This window comes from Anolis sagrei, chromosome 2, assembly GCF_037176765.1.
Source record: "Anolis sagrei isolate rAnoSag1 chromosome 2, rAnoSag1.mat, whole genome shotgun sequence".
NCBI classification, from domain to species: domain Eukaryota; kingdom Metazoa; phylum Chordata; class Lepidosauria; order Squamata; family Dactyloidae; genus Anolis; species Anolis sagrei.
In genome coordinates, this window is record NC_090022.1 from 261,885,581 (window position 1) to 261,905,024 (window position 19,444).

Genomic DNA, 19,444 nt, shown 5'->3' on the forward strand with positions numbered 1-19,444 from the left:
CCTTCCACACAGCCATATAACTCAGAATATCAAGTCAGATAATCCACAATATCTGAATTTAACTGGATTAACTTAGTCCACACTGCCATATAATCCAATCCAATGTGGATTTTATACAGCTGTGGGTAATGGGCCCTAGACAACAATATGCCGCCACCTATAATTCATTTTCTTTCTTTCCTTTTTAAATTTGGTACCTTTTGGAAACAAGCTGCACATGTTGTATAGAATCCAGGAATTCTTGGGCAAGGAATTCTGCTCCTAGTAAAGGATAGTATCATATAATAATACTTTGATGTATCTTTTCAGAGAATCAAAATTGTATTAGAGGATAAATATCATAGCCTGAAGCAAGTGGGTAGGGAAAATGGTTATCGGAGCAAGTTAGCATTTAAGACATTGAGCTCATGTCTGTTTGTGTTCCTACATTTCTACCATTTCTGGATACACAGAAAGTGATAACACAGCAGTGGGAGATGTTTAGTTCTCCATATGTTAAATTGTATCTCTCACCAATCATAACCTTTGTCTAAGTTGGCTAGACCTGCTGAGAGTTTGATAGTCCTTTCTTTCAGAAAACCATTATCTGTGCATCTATTTTTGAGGTCTCAACTACTGTAATAAAGATTGTTCTTCAAGCGTTTTACTTTTTTCCTCTGTCTAAAGTCTTTAAGGTGCTGTTGTCATTATTGGAATGAAGATTGGAGTCCTCATGAGATTGTCACTTGGTACATTAGATATTGAATGTAGCTTTGTCAGGATCTGTTTAATAATAATAAATGCTCATGTAATAACTCTTGCATGGCATAGGGTTAATGGAAGGCTTTGTCAGATTCGATTGGAGCCACAAACCAGCTTAATTGGATGAAAATTCCATTGATTTTGGAGTTTGCAATTCTTTTGCTCTATTAAGAATTGCTAAGTTGATGTAAATTGCTTCTCTTTCAGAGTAGAGTGCTTGATTATTGCTAATGATGCAACTGTCAAAGGTGGAACATACTATCCTATCACTGTAAAGAAACACCTGCGTGCTCAAGAAATTGCAATGCAGAATAATCTCCCTTGTCTTTACTTAGGTAAGTCCTTTTCCAAATGTAATTGTTCATTGAAATTTGAGGCAGACTTTATTTTTAAGAGGTTGCTGTCATGGTGAAAGAATCTTGTCTTGGCCTAACAGATTGAGCATTCTTAGTGACTTAAGGGAAGTTTATCTGTTTGGCTTGATATTTGAACTGAGATAGCTAGCAAACTACAGTAGGAAATTTCTGGGTTGCTGTGAGTTTTCCGAACTGTATGGCCATGTTCCAGAAGCATTCTCTCCTGATGTTTCACCCACATCTATTGCAGTCATCCTCAGAGGTTGTGAGGTTTATTGGAAACTAGGTAAGAGAGGTTATATATTTGTGGAATGTCCAGGGTGGGAGAAAGAACACTTGTCTGTTTGAGGCAAGTGTGAATGTTGCAAATGGCCACTTTGATTAGCATTTAATGGCCTTGCAGCTTCAAAGTCCGGTTGATTGCTACACAGGGGAATCCTTTGTTGGGAGGTGTTAGTTGGCCCTGATTGATTCTTGTTTGAAAATCCCCTGCTTTTTAAGTGTTGCTCTTTATTTGCTGTCCTGATTTTAGAGTTTTTTGATACTGGTAGCCAGATTTTGTTCATTTTCATGGTTTCCTCCTTTCTGTTGAAATTGTCCCCATGCTTGTGGATTTCATTGGCTTCTCTGTGTTGTCTGACATGGTAGTTGTTAGAGTGGTCCAGCATTGCTGTGTTCTCAATTAATATGCGGTGTCCAGATCAGCCATCGGGTGCTCTGCTATAGCTGACTTTTTACGTTGAATTAGTCTGCAGTGACTTTCATGTTCCTTTATTGAGCTTTTTTACTCAGTGACTTAAAGAAAGATGCCCTGATGTTTGAACTGAGAAAATATGACTTGCAGATAACTAGCAACCTACAATACTGATTACTGCAGATGCAGACTGTAGCCAGGAAATCAGAAGACGCTTACTTCTTGGGAGGAGAACAATGTCCAATCTCGATAAAATATTAAAGAGTAGAGACATCAGACTGGCAACAAAGATCCGCCTAGTCAAAGCCATGGTATTCCCTGTAGTAACCTACGGATGTGAGAGCTGGACCTTAGGGAAGGCTGAGTGAAGGAAGATAGATGCTTTTGAGCTGTGGTGTTGGAGGAAAGTTCTGAGAGTGCCTTGGACTGCGAGAAGATCCAACCAGTCCATCCTCCAGGAAATAAAGCCCGGCTGCTCATTGGAGGGAAGGATACTAGAGACAAAGTTGAAGTACTTTGGCCACATCATGAGGAGACAGCAAAGCCTAGAGAAGACAATTATGCTGGGGAAAGTGGAAGGTAAAAGGAAGAGGGGCCGACCAAGGGCAAGATGGATGGATGGCATCCTTGAAGTGACTGGATTGACCTTGAAGGAGCTGGGGGTGGTGACGGCCGACAGGGAGCTCTGGCGTGGGCTGGTCCATGAGGTCACGAAGAGTCGGAGACGACTGAACGAATGAGCAACAAAGCAACCTACAATAGGAAAGTTCATTTGTAGGAGTCCTTCAGACTCAACTAGAGCTTCGAATGATGTCTGAATTGCTTATCTGTTCATGTATGCCAGTCACTTTGTCTCCAGAAGATGCTGCATCAAATAAATGGTTGAACTTTTAAAGCAGAGTTCTGCGAGTAGAAGACCAATTATTTTAAATTACATTTTGTTCATTTTAGAACTTGGCAGGGAGTCAGTGGCCTTTGAGGTGTTCACCATTGGCCATCTTTATGGACAATAAAGAGGTATATTCCCAGAATATCTAGAGCAGTGGTTCTCAGCCTGTGGGTCCTCAGATGCTTTGACCTTCAACCCCTAGAAATTTTAACAGCTGATAAACTGGCTGGGATTTCTGGGAGTCGTAGACCAAAACACATGGGGACCCACAGGTTGAAAACCACTGATCTAGAGATTCTCTTTTAATGGTTTCAGATTTAAGATCATGTTTTGCGTAGTAAACAATGGTTGATGCAAACTGGTTTGCTGTGCTACTGAAATTCTGGAATTCTCTTTGCATTTACCTTGATCCTTTTACTGTTCATGTTAGAGATGCTATCTCTTAAAAAAAAACTCTGCCATTTTTATTAGTGGGAGCTTTTTATTATGTGTCCAGTATGACAGCCAGGTATGTCAAGTTAGCCCTGATAAGGAGAGAAATGTTTAACCTGTCAGATGACAAGATATAACCTCAGACTTATTCTGCATGTTTTTATTATCAGTTAACTTATCAGTTTAATTTTATTTTAATGATATCTCAATATGATATTAGTTTGTTTTCATGGTTGTATGCCTGTTGGCTAATGAACTTAGAGTTGCTACTTAAATCAATTCAGGTTATATTTGTGTTTCTGTCCTCAAAATGGTTAAAGTATCTTAAAGATATAGAATGTTCAATTTTGTACACTTTACATACGTGTTACTATGCAGAACAGGATAGTGAAAATGATTATAGAACAATTGTAGTAGCTCATATAGCAAGATATGTTATTTTATTATTTATTAGAAAAGGGCCTGACAAATCATGTTGGCAGATGAATGTAATTAAAACATGCATGGCCACAGTATAATTGCTTGATTTTCTTTTATTGGGCTTTGGATCTCTTTCACTATTTCCTTCATTTCTAAGGATAACAGTGAAACTGACTTGGACAGAGGACTCTGAATAGAAGGAGCAGAACACTTCATGCGAAAGGATTGTCTTTTTGTGGCTATTGTTTGTATTACTGCTCCAACTACAGAAGATCATGTGCTTTGGGAAAGGGAAGAAGGCAATAGTTCTCCCACACCACCTCTGCTAGTCTGAGTTGCCTCAATGCCCTCCCTTTAAAGGATGATGTTTTCAAGTGATGTTTACACAATTCACTCTTTATTTTAACTTAGTTGACTCTGGAGGTGCAAACTTGCCTCGCCAAGCAGAGGTGTTTCCAGACCGTGATCATTTTGGAAGGATTTTCTATAACCAAGCAGTCATGTCCTCACGAAACATTCCACAGGTAATATTTCTTAGGAAAAAAGTAGAAATAAAGTGAAATTTATACTGCCAACAAGTATATAGGAACTGAGAATTTCTGGAGTGCTCATATAGCATCTGAAATTGTGTACTAATTGTATGGATGTGTGTGTATACCTGTGCACAAATACTCTTTGTTGTGGTGAAGCAGTCATGATTCCCAGTGATTTATAAATAACATACCCAATTTGAGCATCTGCATTCAAAAGGATGGTTTGTGGCTACTTCCTCTCTGCTTTTTGGTAAGATTCCTTTTCATTTACTGTCCTCGGCCAGATTGACAAGACTTGCAGTGCAGCATCTCAAGGGCTGAATTTTACCCATCCCCATACTTCAGAGGAAATTAGTAGCAGCATTAAAGGTTTTAGTGGATGCCTCCCATAGCACAAATGTTTAATATAGGAAAATACAGTAATGATAGGATTGCAAGTTTCTTTATTTTCTATAAGGCTGCTTTGTAATTATCGAGATTGTGTAAGTACAGATATTATGGACTCCCCCCCCCCCCAGTTGATTTGAATTCTATTGCTGAATTTAATACCAAGTTTGAAACACTTCTCCAATTGTGGTGGCAATATTTAAATGAGTCACGACACAAACCTATGCACACTTACTTAGGAGTGAGCCTCACATTTTTCAAAGTGCGACAAATTCTCCGGAGGGCATGCATAGAAATGCAGGTGATCTATTAAAGTTTTAACTGGCTTCTCATTGGAATTATTAGATTTTTTGTTTTTCTTCAGTCTAATTAGTGATTAAATTAACAAAGAAGCATAGTTTAATGATAATTGTTTTCTTTCACTTGTAATAGTTAATTAAAACCATACTAATTTAATGTGGTTTGAGATGTTTAAATGTGTTTAAGTGTTACTGAATAGCTATTCATTAAACTAATACCTTAACCAGGGGCCTATTCATATTAAATAATTATAGTGCTCTATTTCCACTTCATTTGCCATTTCTCCAATTGAAGGGGAATTTAAACATTCTTAGCCAGAGCAATCTGATGCCTTATTGAACTTCAAACCCTAGGAATCCTTTGGATGGGTAGAAAACTACAGTAATTGGTGTTAAACTCTTAGGTTATTCTGTTCAGATTATGGTTTCACGTATTTCTTGTAGCAAGGATGTCATTTGTTGCTTCTTGGCCTAAATGCCAGGTCCCAGTCCATCGTTACTAACTTTGTGCAGTGAGGTACCGGAGAAACGGAGTTAATATGATTTTTTTCTTTAGCAAAATAAGCAGGACAGTCTCATGCCTTTTATACTGCAGTCGAAAGAGTACTTGCCTTTGATTTTAAATTGATTAGTTGCTGTCACTTTCCCTTTTTAAAAACCGATTGTTTTTTAAGAAACTGAATCAAAATAATAGTAGATTTTATGCCACCAAAAGCTTTTGTGTGTGTGTATTTTCTTTAAAAATATTTTTAGTTATAAAACTGCTTTTTGCAACGAACAGGCACTGGCCAGTCAGTCCTTGTATCATTTTTGCTACAAACTGGTTTTCCCTGTGCTGGAGTCAGGAAAAGAACAGACATGTGTAACCACAAGATGGCAAGCATGCTTCCAGCATGCAATGACTATTAACTTTACATACATCTGTATTTTTTTTCTTTTCTGAACATATCTTATATAGTAATTAGGGTTCCCTAATTACTATATTACTACATGCTTTCCCCCACATGTAATTTCCAATTTGTATTGGCAGTCTGAATTTATATTATTAAAGGGGGAACATAATAAAAGGATATATTTCCTCCAAAACAAGATAGATTTATATATAGATGAGCAAATAGGTGTTTCTCAATGGTTGACATTAAAACATGGAGAGAACGATTTGTTTTTTCCAAATGAAGAGCTCTGTGACATAAATGTTGACATGAATATGCTCCTATGACATTCTATATGTGTCTTCAGTAGGCATAATGGATACAATGCAGGCTTGTTCAGTTAATGATGAAGCATAATTGCCAAATGTGCTTTAAAAAAAATGATTGAGATAGCAGTGTGGAAGATTACATTTTTTAAAGAAAATGCTTCATTGTTGTTTTCTCAAGCTGTCTCCACATTTTTTCAGTACTTGTATGAAAAGTACTTTCAGTATCCAGTGGCGCAGTGGGTTAAACCACAGAGCTGCTGAACTTGCTCACTGAAAGGTTGGTGGTTCGAAAACAGCGGGGTGAGCTTCCGCTGTTAGGTTCTGCCAACTTAGCAGTTCAAAACATGCAAGTGGGAGTACATTAATAGGTACTGCTTCTGCATGAAGGTAACGGTGCTACATGCAGTCATGCCAGCCACATGACCTTGGAGGCATCTACAGACAACACTGGACAACACCGGCTCTTTGGATTAGAAATGTAGATGAGCCCCACCCCCCAGAGTCGGACATGACTAAACTTAATGTCAAGGGGAAACCTTTACCTTTACTTTACCTATGTTGAGCATGTTGTGCTTTCCATTTGCCGTTTAGTGGTCTGAGTGCTTCAGCTGGGATAGTATTTCTCTCTCTTAGTATAGGTTTTAGGCAAGAACCATGTGCCTCTCTGAAGACTTAATTTAAAAAACAAGTTGGATTGTTTCATGAAAGGTTTTAAGAATAACCCCTTGATAATTCTTAAAAGACATTAGAGCAGGAGTGGGAATCATGCAGTCCTCTAGGCGTTGTTAGATTGCAGCTCCTAGCATTCCTCTTCTTTGCCTATAATAGCTAGGACTTCTTGGATTTGCAGTCAAACAGTGTCTGAATGGTTGAACAGTTTTCATTTCTGCATTGGAGAAAGACAACTGCTTATCAACTGGATGCCAAATAGATTTCAACTAGGTAGCTGTGTGAATTTATTGTAGCAAAACTAATTGCATTGTGACATGTTCAAGGTAAATATTTTTTATTTGGAATAGTTTTTGTGGAATCCAGTTCCCTTCCCAGATGTGTGATGGAACAAGCTTAATCAAAAGATCTGCCGATTTTTAGTGAGGTGAGGATGAGGAGGAAGTGTCCCATTGAGAGAATATGTTTCACCAACAGCTACATCTACAGAAAGCTCCAGAAGTATAGAACTAACACTGATAGAGGACTGTGGAACAGCACTTTCTGCATTAGGGGATTGAGTTGGGCACTGGCCACTTTGGATCCACTGGACCAAAGACCCCTTCATTTCACTTAAAAGCTCCAATCTAATAAAATATTTCTGTGGAGCATTCACAGAAAATAGGAAAACAAGACAATAAAGTAGAGGAGTTGCCAAAATTCCTCCTGAACTCAATAATGAAACCAGTCACGAAAATAGCAAGATGCAAAATATAGCAACAGTAGAGCTCAAAGAATGAGAAATGAATATCAACCTTATTTTTTGATATGTTAGTATTATATGAGAGGGAAAGGGAAAAAAGAGATATACTTTTGGCTGAGACATGTCTTTTCAAACAGTTCTAAAAAGTATTGTCGAAGGCTTTCATGGCTGGAATCACTAGGTTCTTGTGGGTTTTTTCGGGCTATAGAGCCATGTTCTAGAGGCATTTCTCCTGACGTTTCGCCTGCATCTATGGCAAGCATCCTCAGAGGTTGAGAAGGTCTGTTGGACTCCAACAGACCTTCTCAACCTCTGAGGATGCTTGCCATAGATGCAGGCGAAACGTCAGGAGAAATGCCTCTAGAACATGGCTCTATAGCCCGAAAAAACCCACAAGAACCTAATTCTAAAAAGCTCATGCCACTTTGCATTTTTTTTCTTGCCCTTGCCGTAACCTGCAAGGATGTTTCCTCCTCCTGTGAATTTTTAATTAAAGTGAAGTGCTGAACATTTATCAAGCGCACAGTTGACATTCCAGTTACTGCAGAAAAATGTTTAGCCTGGTGCCGGTTTGTTTCACAGCTAAAGACATTTGTCTGCATATTTTGCAGCTGTGCTGGAATGTTAAAAAGCTGACTATCATGGTATTGGGTTTAGATGTTAGTTCACGGTTATCTCAACAGCACTTGAGCCACTTGTACTGGAAAATTGATGAGTTCCTTAGTGGGACTGGGTAACCTCTATGAATTCTGAGGGCCAGTTTTCTTCCCTGGGCCCATCTGGAGATTGTAAGAATTGACTAAATATGCCCCCCCCCCCCCAAATGGTCCTGAATCCACTTTTGGATTTGTTTGTAGAGCTCATTTTCACATAAAAATCCCCCAATAAGTGGTTCAGAGTATACTGTTTGGGTATTTTTCTGGTGTTAAACCATGTAGAGAAGGGCTGCAATCTGTTTAGGAAGCAAATTTCTTCTCTGGGAAGAAAAGGCTTTAGGAGAGGTTGGTAGGTCTATAAAAGAGCAGTTAGGAAGCCTAGAGGAGTGTTAGGGCTTAGCATATGGCCTTGGATCCTGCATTGTCCACAGTTGTTCTGCAGTATCCTATTTGCATACATGTTCCTTCTAGGCATGTACTCTAACAGAAACAGATTGACAGATCTGATGACTTTCTTTGGCAGGGATGTGATAAATCACTGGATTGTTGTCTTCCGGGAGCTGGCAAATGAGAACTAAGCCATATCTTGAATCTTATTTATTTATTTGGGACATTTCTATATTGCTGTTCTCCGAAGACCCAAGGTGGTTTGCAAAAACAATTACACATAGATATAAAATAACCATCCAAGATAAAAGTCCCTTAGAGTCCTATTGTTAAATAAACAAACCAAATAAACCATTAAAATTTCCAAGAAGATAAAGTGATTAAAATGTTTTATATCTGGAAGTGCGGTATGATGAATAGTGCAACATTATAAGTAAAATTAACCCTTATACTTATCATTTTCTAAATAGTTTAGAAATTTGATGTCGATGTAAGAACAAAGGGGAAATGTTGCACATTAGGCCATTGGATTAAAATCAGTGAAATTGCACATAAACAAGTAACATTTTCTTAATTCCGGATTCTGTTTATTTTCTCAGATAGCAGTGGTTATGGGTTCATGCACAGCAGGAGGAGCCTATGTCCCTGCCATGGCTGATGAAAGCATAATCGTTGGCAGGCAAGGAACAATTTTCTTGGGAGGTCCTCCTTTGGTAAGTGTGTGATATTTAAATAAAATATAGAAGCATTTCCTCTTTTGTTTTAATTAAAAGCTTTATAAGTGCTTTACAGATTTCTGACAGATGTTAGTTTTCTGTGAGAAAGAAAATCTGTCTGATTTACTAACACCTCCCCCCTCTCCAAGTCATACATCACAATTTGTTAAATATTGGAATCATGGACCAGGCAGACAGAAAAGCTCTTTCCTTTTCTTTTTCTGTGTGTTATTGCTAGTGCTGTTCTCTGCATTCTCCAGCCCTTCAGTTGTTGCACCTAGTTACATGGCTATGACTTCACAGGAAATCTGCTGATCTTGGGGAGGATGCTAGCATTGGAGTGCGTTGATTTCTGGAACCAAACATCACTTGCATTTTTTAAAGTCCTTGTTTTTACATAATGGATTTTCCGTAAGATAATGATCAGTGGTAAAACAGAGCAAGTATGTAAAGGCATGTTTTAAAAAGCTCTACTATGACTTAAGTCAGGCATAGGATGTCTTCTGTTATGCCGATGTTTTGAGTAATTCTGTCAATACATTTTCATTGCATGTGATGGGTGAGGCCAAAGGAAGTTATTGGCTAAAGTTTATGGAGCACCAGCAATCTTCCTCTCACTTTGTTTAGATCAGTAGTTCTCAACCTGTGGGTCCCCAGATGTTTTGGCTTTCAATTCCCAGATATCCTAAGAGCTAGTATAATGGTTGGGATTTCTGGGAGTTGTAGGCCAAAACACCTGGGGACCCACAGGTTGTGAACCACTGGTTTAGATGATCAGAAATGAACTCCCAATCTCTCTTTTCCCATTCTTCTCTTGCATATGAATGAAAGAAAATGAATGCTCCTATTTTTGGAACTGTCCCCCAGTTCCACTTGGTCTATGAACTCAGGAAATTGGTCTGATCCAATGAAGCTCATTCAAACTATGATCAAATGGTGTGCATTTTTTCCACTTAGCTTCCTGCCTGCTTGTGTGTATCTTCTTGTGAATCAGTACCGGTTACTCGGCAGCAGATGCCTATAAATCCCTGTCCCACATTGTTTCCCCATCAATGAAGAGAAGCTAGTGAAGTCTGGAATGGTTTGGATGTTCTGTTCCCTTCCCTTTGTTCTGCATAAAGGGCAAAACTTAACATGACTGTGTTCTTCCTGGCACAAACCAGATTGGGTTGAACTGTCACTTCTCTTGCTTTCATTGTTTACCAGCAAAATCAGAATATTCAGAAGAGACTTAACATTTTTCAAATTCCATGGAAGTTTGTATGTCACTGTATATCAGAGAGTCTTTAATTCGGGCAATGTTTTTCTGTGTCAGGAATAGTTTTCTGGTACAAAGTAATCAGCAAAAGCAGACATAGAAAATCAATAACATCCTCAAGATGACGACACTTTGTAATTTAGCGTTAATTAATCTTCTCCTTAAATTTCCTGTTTGAATTTTGGGTACTAATTATGCAACTTTAGAGAGTCAGAGTGTATAGATTGGTTGTAAGTATAATATCCTTTTCAAAATCAGGAACTTTTTTGTGTATAAGTTGGTTTTGAGATAATACCTTTTTAAGGGAATATGAAATGAAGATAGACAGCCATTTATTAACATCATTTTATGAATACTAGCATATCTTAGAGCAGTGATTCACAACCTTTTTTGACCAGGGACCACTTTAACCAGGGACCACTCTCCAATATCAGTTTTTAGTCAATTTGGTTTGGTTATTTGGGGTGTTGATTCAGAAAATTGTATTGGATAGACCAGATCAACTCTAGTTTCTGATACAGAACATGTCATCCAGTAGTCGCCATCTACTTGCCCACAGAAAACCATATTTAATAATCTAGAGCTGATGTGGTCCAATGCAGTTTTCTGAATCAGTATCCCAAATAACTCCAGGAACAGGCCTAAAAATGAAAATGCCAAGGCGCCCCCACTTCCAGGCATCACATGGAATGGCTCTACTCAGGGGGAGGGAGGAGGAGGAAAAGTAGCAGTCAGGAGGCTTGTTGTCGCACCTTTTGTATGTGGTCAGCCTCTCCACTCCTGACATTCCCATTGCCTCAGTATTATAAGATGGTTCCACAAGACCAGTCACTCTTGTTACAACGATGTCATAACTGTGAAGCCGCGGACCATATTTTAGTTCTTTGGGAACACTGGTGGTCCACAGACCACAGGTTGGGAACCACTGTCTTAGAGTAATTATTCCAGATTTTTCTTCAAAGATTTGGCTTTGACCAAAGCTTTGCTTTTAATACTTTAGGTTAAAGCAGCAACTGGGGAGGAAGTATCAGCTGAAGATCTTGGAGGTGCTGATCTTCACTGCAGGTAAAATTAAGTAGATCTGAGTATAAATTACACTGCAGCTCCAATATGGTTATTAATATTAATATATAATTTTGGTCTGTATCTATGTGAGGTGTTTGTCCCTTTTTCCTGAAATGAGCTTTGTTGGGGCTCTAGGTATTCAGGTTAATATGAGCAGATAGTCCGTTTTCTCCAACAATATTTGACCACTGAATACGAAATAGAAATGTTTCCCTTGTTAACATGCAATACGTATTAAAGCTTTACATCTGTGCAGAAAATCTGGTGTAACTGATCATTACGCTTTGGATGATAACCATGCACTCCATTTGGCTAGAAAAGTGGTGCGAAGTTTGAATTACCAGAAGAAAATTGATGTGAGTATATTTGTTTTCATGGGAGATAAAAATAAATATTAAATGATGTACATCCTCCTTATATGGAGTAGAGTCTTGAAGGGAAACATTTCTTTAAGCCCACAAATCTATGACCCATTTTAAAGACCAATTTCCCCAGATCACCTCTTGATATATTTTCTCCACATTTTCCCCCATGAATGTGAAGGTCATCCCAAAATTAAATGATTATGTACAAATACCTGACATAGCTAACATGCAAGGACCCGGATTACCCCTAAACCCTTTTCTTTCACTTGTATCTTGTCACAAATCAATGCACTCCATTCATCACAGAAACACTCCCCTGTCTCTTAATGGCTTTAAGGTTCCACTTCATTGCTGTTCCACTTCCTTAGTAGCCTTTCTTCTATGCTGACGAGAAACCTCCCATGGTTTTCCAATTCTTCCCGCTCCTGTCCCTTTGAAAGTTTTGAGGCATGCTTATTTCACCACTACTTGATTTGGTGATGATTGCATATAATGCTGATATTGGATAGATAAGAAGGCAAGGGGAGCACATATATTATATCCCATTTCAGTCACTTAGCCTGGAACCATTGTTAGTTTTGAAGGACACACTTTGTGGAAGAGAATATTTTTAAAAAAAATTGAAGTAAAGTTTAGAAGGTAATGCTAAATGAGTTGTAATTCTACATATTTGAACCTGAGCTGGTTATAGAGTCTAGAATGAAACTGGAAGCTGAAAGGAATGTATGGAAAATGTTGAAGGTTTTTCTGTTTCTCATGTGTTTTGATTGTACTTTTAAATTGTTGTAGGTGACAGTAGAACCTTCAGAGGAGCCTTTGTTTCCTCCCGATGAAATCTATGGGATAGTTGGAGAGCAGCTAAAAAGAAATTTTGATGTCAAAGAGGTAAAAAGCCAAAGAAGATGAGTTTTTAATTCCTGCAAGTATTTCCAATATTTGTTGCTAAAATATTAGTAGGGTATAGTAATTATACTATTGAAATCCAATCTTTGTGTCTTAGCTTATCTGTAGAATAGATTGATATATAGGAACTTTAAATATAAAATTTATCAAGACCTAGGGAAAAGGAAGAGAAGTATTTGGCAGATACTTTCCAATATATGAAATTTTGGAAAGATAGTCACCAGGTTTAGCAGGAATGTGAGGAGGAAGTTCAGTTTCTTTGGAAGCAGTGCATCTTTTGTCCCCAATTCATTAAAGCTGAGGACTGGATACCTAATGGTAGAACTGGCTCTGTCACAACAGTTTCATAAGCAGCTCTTGTTTAACTATTTCTTCAAAATTTTGTCCAGTCTGTTGATACAATTTCTTGAGTCTTGCAGTGGTGTGTAATGTGATTAGGCAAACATTTCAGCTTCAGCCTTTGAAAATCCAGGCTAAACAAAATCTGTTCCCCTTTGGCACACAGCAAACTTGACATATTGGCCCAACCTGTTATTTACGCAAAGAGTTTTAATACTTGGCCATTGATTGTAAACATTAAGCCAGACATTAACAGAACACCCACAAGATGCAGAAACTTCAGATTGATATAGTCATGCCTCCAGGGACTAGTGCTTGCAAGAATAATTCTACATTACCTCAGGCTGCTGTTGAATAGGTAAATACTTAGAGGAATCCTAGATTTTTTAGTTTTCCCAGACAGTAAAAAAAAGCAATCATAATATGCACTGAGGAAGGAAATTTGATAGACTGATAAAACTGTTTGGTTTATTGCTGGATTTGTCATGTTTTCCTGCAAAAAACAACAACACTTAGTTAGAAAGCACTTTAAATTTTCCATGTATTCATGCTTTAGAAAGCTACTGAAATGTTAACAAGTTATGGAAAATATACTGTACCATGGGCCCTTGGTATCTATTTGTGTTTGGTTTCAGGACCATACTGTGGATACCAAAGTAAGTGGATACTGCCCTTTGTATAAAATGCCCAAATCAAGGTGTGCTTTTTTTAAAAAAAAATGTGGAATATATTCAAGCTTTGGGTTGTAGAATTTGTGGATGCAGAATTTGTGGATATGGAGGACAGATTGCATACATTTAGTTTCGATTGTTTTCATTGTAATATAGCTCCATGTCAGCTGGATTACTCTCTTGCTATGTCTTGATGTTCTCCTTGTCCCATTTCTTCTGGAGGTTGGGGAACTGTGAAATAGACATCATATAGCATGCAAAGAGACCCTTTTTTATTAGAAGTATGTGAAATATTTATAATAATTTTACTATATATAATAGGAATGTGCACAATATCATTTTGGTGTACCCTATCTGGAGGATTCGTCTCCGAATCCCAGCAAATGGTCCTGGCGGGGGGCAGCCAAAGTCTTGGCCAATATGTATCATAGCAGCCGGATCTTTTTGGCTAATTGGGGCTGAGCGGCAATCTACCTTAGGTAGAGGTGGTGTGCGATTAGCCTCAACTGGCGCCTGCAGCTCCTCCTCTTCTTTCTTCCCCAGCAGCCTCCTCCATCCATTCCTAAGCCTACCCTCTTCCAGTGCCAGCTTGAGGTAAATGGGAACTCATTTTCCCATCAACACTTTGTGAGGTGCAGGCATTGAAGGAGCCTCTGTGCTCCTTCCTGCGGCATGATGCGAGTTGAGGTTTTTCTCTCTTTGTGTTTCTCACTTTCTTTTTCAGCCAATCAGAGGCCTGGTTGACTGTGTCCATTCGCCTCCTCTTGTGGTTTTCATTTCTTTTTAAAATGTTATGGTAAAAGGTTTTTAAAAAACCCCAGAATCAGTAGATTTGGTGAAATGTTCTGAAATTTGGCAGGCTTGCAGTCGTAAATGTGGCCCTCAAGTGAGGTAGGTTTCATGCTGATAGACAAAAAAATGACGGAGAAACAAGTGCCAATGGACCAAATCTTACCAGAATGAAACAGAACCTCCTCCTCTCAATTTTGGGAACTTTCCAGTAACAGAATGGGGTGGGGGGTGGGGGGAGCCACAAATGGGTTGGGTTTTTGTCAAGTTGCACACTACTAATATATAGTTCTTATAAATTGGGTGTGCAAAGAGTTGATAACCAATTATTGTTGGGCAGGATTTCTCGGACTTCTTTACCATTAGCCAGAGCTGACGTGAGATGCAGTCTAATAACATCTGCAGGACTATAGTTCAGCAACCTCTCTTGTAAATCTTCAGTTTTGGAATTATTCACCATGAACTTATTATGTTTTACAACTAAGCAAATGTTACAAAAGTTTGAAATGAGTTTCTCTGTATGTCACATATAAAAACCACTTTCCTATTAACCTATTACCCTTTTGGTTTCTGAAATAATAAGTAAACTTATGATCAAAATATGCCATGACTATAAATATAATAGAGCTAGGACTAACCTGTTTTTTAAATCAACATCTAAAGTCCAGCTCTTCATTTTTGATCTACTGAAGTTGCCCTTTTATGTTGATATTACAAGCATTGTAGAAGTTCTCTTGCATAACTTTCCTATAAACTATTGTAGTATATATTTTCTTTCCTCAGATTCATAGCCAAATGGGAACAACATGAAATTATTAATGTGCTTGCCTTTGCTGAGGCAAGATGAAATATAGTGGCTTGTAACCCATAAGAATGTCTTAATCCCTAATGCCTGATCTTTCATAGTGTACTTTTTTATCTTTTACCTCAATAGTTTTAGCTCACTTCAATTGTTTATATTGTTTTAAACTGTCTTATTTGTTTTAATGTTATTTGTAAACTGCCTTGAGATTATTTTGCTATAAAATGTTATAATGCAATAAATATTTAAAACCTAGTTAACAGCTTGATACTACTTGAGCTGGATGATTGGACTTGAAATATACAGTCCTTACAAAACAGTGTTTCTCAACCTTCCTAATGCCGCAACCCATTAATACAGTTCCTCATGCTGTGGTGACGCCAAACCTTAAAATTATTTTCGTTGCTACTTCATAACTGTAATTTTGCTACTGTTATGAATCGTGATGTAAATATCTGATATGCAGGATGTATTTTCAATCACTGGACAAAATTTGGCACACATATTTGATACACCCAAGTTTGAATACTGGTGGGGTTGGTGGGGGGGGGGGGGGGATTGATTTTGTCATTTGGAAGTTGTACTTGCTGGGATTTATAGTTCACAAAGTGCATTCTGAACTCCACCAGCGATGGAATTGAACTAGTCTTGGCACATAGAACTCCCATGTCGAACAGAAAATACTGTAAGGATTTGGTGGGCATTGACCTTGAGTTTTGGAGTTGTAGTTCACTTACATCCAGAAAGCACTGTGGACTCACACAATGATGGATCTGGACCAAACTTGGCACTAATCCTCAATATGCCCAAATGTCAACACTGGTGGAGTTTGGGGAAAATAGACCTTGACATCTGGGAGTTGTAATTGTTGGGATTTATAGTTCACCTACAATCAAAGAGCATTCTGAACCCCACCAAGGGTTGAATTGGGCCAGACTTCCCACACAGAACCCCCATGACCAACAGAAAATACTGTGTTTTATTATGGTCTTTGGTGACCCCTCGACGCCCCCCAGGCTGAGAAACACTGTTATAAAACATTATGCTTTTAAAGATACTTTCAGAGTTTGGAAAAATAATGTTTCCAAGCAATATGAATTAATAGTGATATTCTTTGTTTTTCTTCTTAAGGTCATTGCTAGAATAGTTGATGGAAGTAAATTTGATGAATTTAAAGCTTTATATGGGGATACATTAATCACAGGTATGATTTTTTTCTACACTGTATCTTTTGTTTTAATTCACTTTGTCTGTTTCTTTGCTTTATATAATAATTTGTGCAAGACACATAATATGTTTTATAAAAAGTATTATGATTATAATCAAAAACTGCATAGTCTTATACTGTTGACTTAAATGGGAGATACTGGAATCTTTCAATGCTGAAGTCTTTCACTGTGAACGATTCTTCTGATTTTTTCATATTCTTCAGGATTTGCTCGAATATTTGGATATCCAGTGGGAATAATTGGGAACAATGGTGTTCTTTTCTCAGAATCAGCAAAGAAGGCAAGTATAACACAAGTCATTGGATATTTGCCCGCAATATTTTCATTGCTTCCGAGAAGCAAATCAAGCAATGAAATCTACAGGGCAAATGCAGAGACAAGAAGATCCATGCTCAGTGACACCAAAGTCTTATTTTTCCAAGATTATGTTCACACAGTGATTAGCTAGTTCACTGTTGGAAGCTCACATGCAAAACATGAATGCAATAGCACCCTTCTTTTCAAGCTCCCCAGCAACTGATATGGAGGCCCATACTTCCTCTGACACTGGGCTAGTATCTAGAATCGAGACTAATAGTTTGTATAGGTCTGTCTTTGGTGAATTTATCCAGTCACTCTTTAAGGCCTTCTAAACTGATAGTTTTCTCAACTAGTGAAGTACTGCAATTACAACCTGTATGAAGAACTCATAGCTTTCATTGTCTTGGATCTACACCATTGGACTTTGGTGGATGGCTGACACAGTTCATGTGACAAAACCTTTAGCGTGTTGGGAAACAAGACACAAGACAGCTATGGATCCAAAGCTGTTCCGCTAAACTTGGTTTGGCATCTAGTACTGCAATATTTTTATAATTGTAGAACTTTCCCTATGGAATTTCCTATGGAAGCACATGAACTTCATCTAGTGAGAGAAAATTAGAGCAAATGGATCATTTCTCTACAGCTGATATCTGTTCATTCAGTTATAATAAGACTAAGAAAATATGTTAGTGATCATGACGTTAAATGTTTTTAACAGTCTGCTTGTTCATAGTGGCTGCAAGATTATATCAGACCTTGGGTTAACAACATTTACAGGCCACTAGTTGCCTAACACACACACACACACACACACACACTCCGACAGGGAGTGGAAATTTTATATTACTTTGAGTATTTAAAAGTGCTACCTACACATTTTAACCATGTGTTGCTGTTGTCAAAGCTTTTCTCAATGTCTAACTTGTTGTCGCACCTCATAGCAGTGATTGTATTATTTCTAGCATTCAGTACAGTAACAAACAGTTACCTCAGCTGCTACAATTTCGTATTTTTCACATATGTATGTGTTAAACGTTGCTTTAAACAGTTTTATTATTTCTTGAAGAATTGGTAACTGTTTCACAAATCAGCTGTTTAAGCAAATATATAATACCAACTAGGTCAAGGGTTTTTTGTTATATTGTTTTTAAGAAAAGAGTATTATTACAACTAGGAAAATACATATATGGATTAATTAGGTAATTTCTAGCAAGCAAATGGAAAAAAGTGTCTGTTTTAACTTAAATATAGAAGACAACAGTTCTGTGACCATTTAATTTGGCTTCTTTGTGAATGTTATGACTAGTTCATCAACCTGATGTGCATAATCAGGTAGGATCCCTGCTGATCCTTCAGTTTATACTCATCCTCCTAAAGGTGCATCAGCTGGAGCGCTTTTGCATTCTTTAGATTTTAGTACTGAGATAAGCTGTGCATCAGTTATTTCATAGAGTCATAGAATAATAGATTTGGAAGAGACCACTTAGGTAGGCCATCTAGTCCAACCCCTTACCACTCATGAAAAGCACGGTCAAAGTACCCCTGACACATGGGTTCATCTCTCACCCTCTTTTTTATTTTCTTTACAGGGCACCCATTTTATTCAGCTTTGTTGTCAAAGAAATATCCCTATTATCTTCTTGCAAAACATTACAGGTGATGAAATTATTGCTATGATATGTGTAATTCTACGTTATATAAATTCAAGAGATGATACATTATTTGGAAGTATAAATTCATTATTTAGCCAAATGTCATGGTAGCAGTTATACATTCATTTCCATCCAGTATTTATTAAAATATATATTTGTGTTGTGGCTAGTTAGAAAAGTAGATTCTTAGTAGATGTTGGAGGTGGAGATGGCTATTGTTGTCATAGATTTTGTTATTAATGTATAAAATGACTTAAAATTAGATTCTATATAATGAGTTAATAAAAAGAAGACAATCTTAAAATCTACAAAGATAGTTAAGATTGGATAGCTGTGAGTTTTCCGGGCTGTATGGCCATGTTCCCGATTTTTCACCCACACCTATGGCAGGCATCCTCAGAGGTTGGGGGGGTCTGTTGGAAACTAGGTAAACTCTGGCTACCAGTATTAAAAAACTTTAAAATCAGGACAGTTGATAAAGAGCAACACACAAAAAACGGGAATTCCTGACAAGAATCAATCAGGGCCAGCTAACACCTCCCAACAAAGGATCCTCCCAGGCAGCAACCAGGTAGGTTGTGAAGCTGCAAGGCCATTAAATGTGAATCCAGGTGGCCATTTGCAACATCCACACTTGCCTCAAATAGACAGTAATTCTTTCTCCCACCCTGGACATTCCACAGATGTATAAACCTCACTTGCCTAGTTTCGAACAGACTTCCAACCGCTGAGAATGCCTGCCATAGAAGTGGGTGGAATGTCAGGTGAGAATGCTTCTGGAATATGGCCATACAGCCCAGAAAACTCACAGCAACCCAGTGATTCTGGCCATGAAAACCTTTGACAACACATAGTTAAAATTACTTGTAGTTGAGTAATACACTTGAGATTAATGTTGATTACTATCTCAAAACAGTAGGCCAATTATAATCATGTGTGATATAAT

General features: G+C 37.9%; 1 protein-coding gene across 2 annotated transcripts in view; it reads left to right on the forward strand.

Annotated features, from left to right (window-relative positions):
- MCCC2 (methylcrotonyl-CoA carboxylase subunit 2) overlaps nucleotides 1-19,444 on the forward strand; it is a 41,530-nt gene that overhangs the window by 10,581 nt on the left and 11,505 nt on the right. For both annotated transcript variants that reach the window (XM_060761693.2, XM_060761694.2), the window contains 9 exons: nucleotides 949-1,076; nucleotides 3,944-4,056; nucleotides 9,006-9,119; nucleotides 11,381-11,445; nucleotides 11,702-11,801; nucleotides 12,600-12,695; nucleotides 16,446-16,518; nucleotides 16,747-16,823; nucleotides 18,436-18,502. In XM_060761693.2, coding sequence (XP_060617676.2) covers nucleotides 949-1,076; nucleotides 3,944-4,056; nucleotides 9,006-9,119; nucleotides 11,381-11,445; nucleotides 11,702-11,801; nucleotides 12,600-12,695; nucleotides 16,446-16,518; nucleotides 16,747-16,823; nucleotides 18,436-18,502 — 833 coding nt within the window. The remainder of the gene's footprint in view (nucleotides 1-948; nucleotides 1,077-3,943; nucleotides 4,057-9,005; nucleotides 9,120-11,380; nucleotides 11,446-11,701; nucleotides 11,802-12,599; nucleotides 12,696-16,445; nucleotides 16,519-16,746; nucleotides 16,824-18,435; nucleotides 18,503-19,444) is intronic.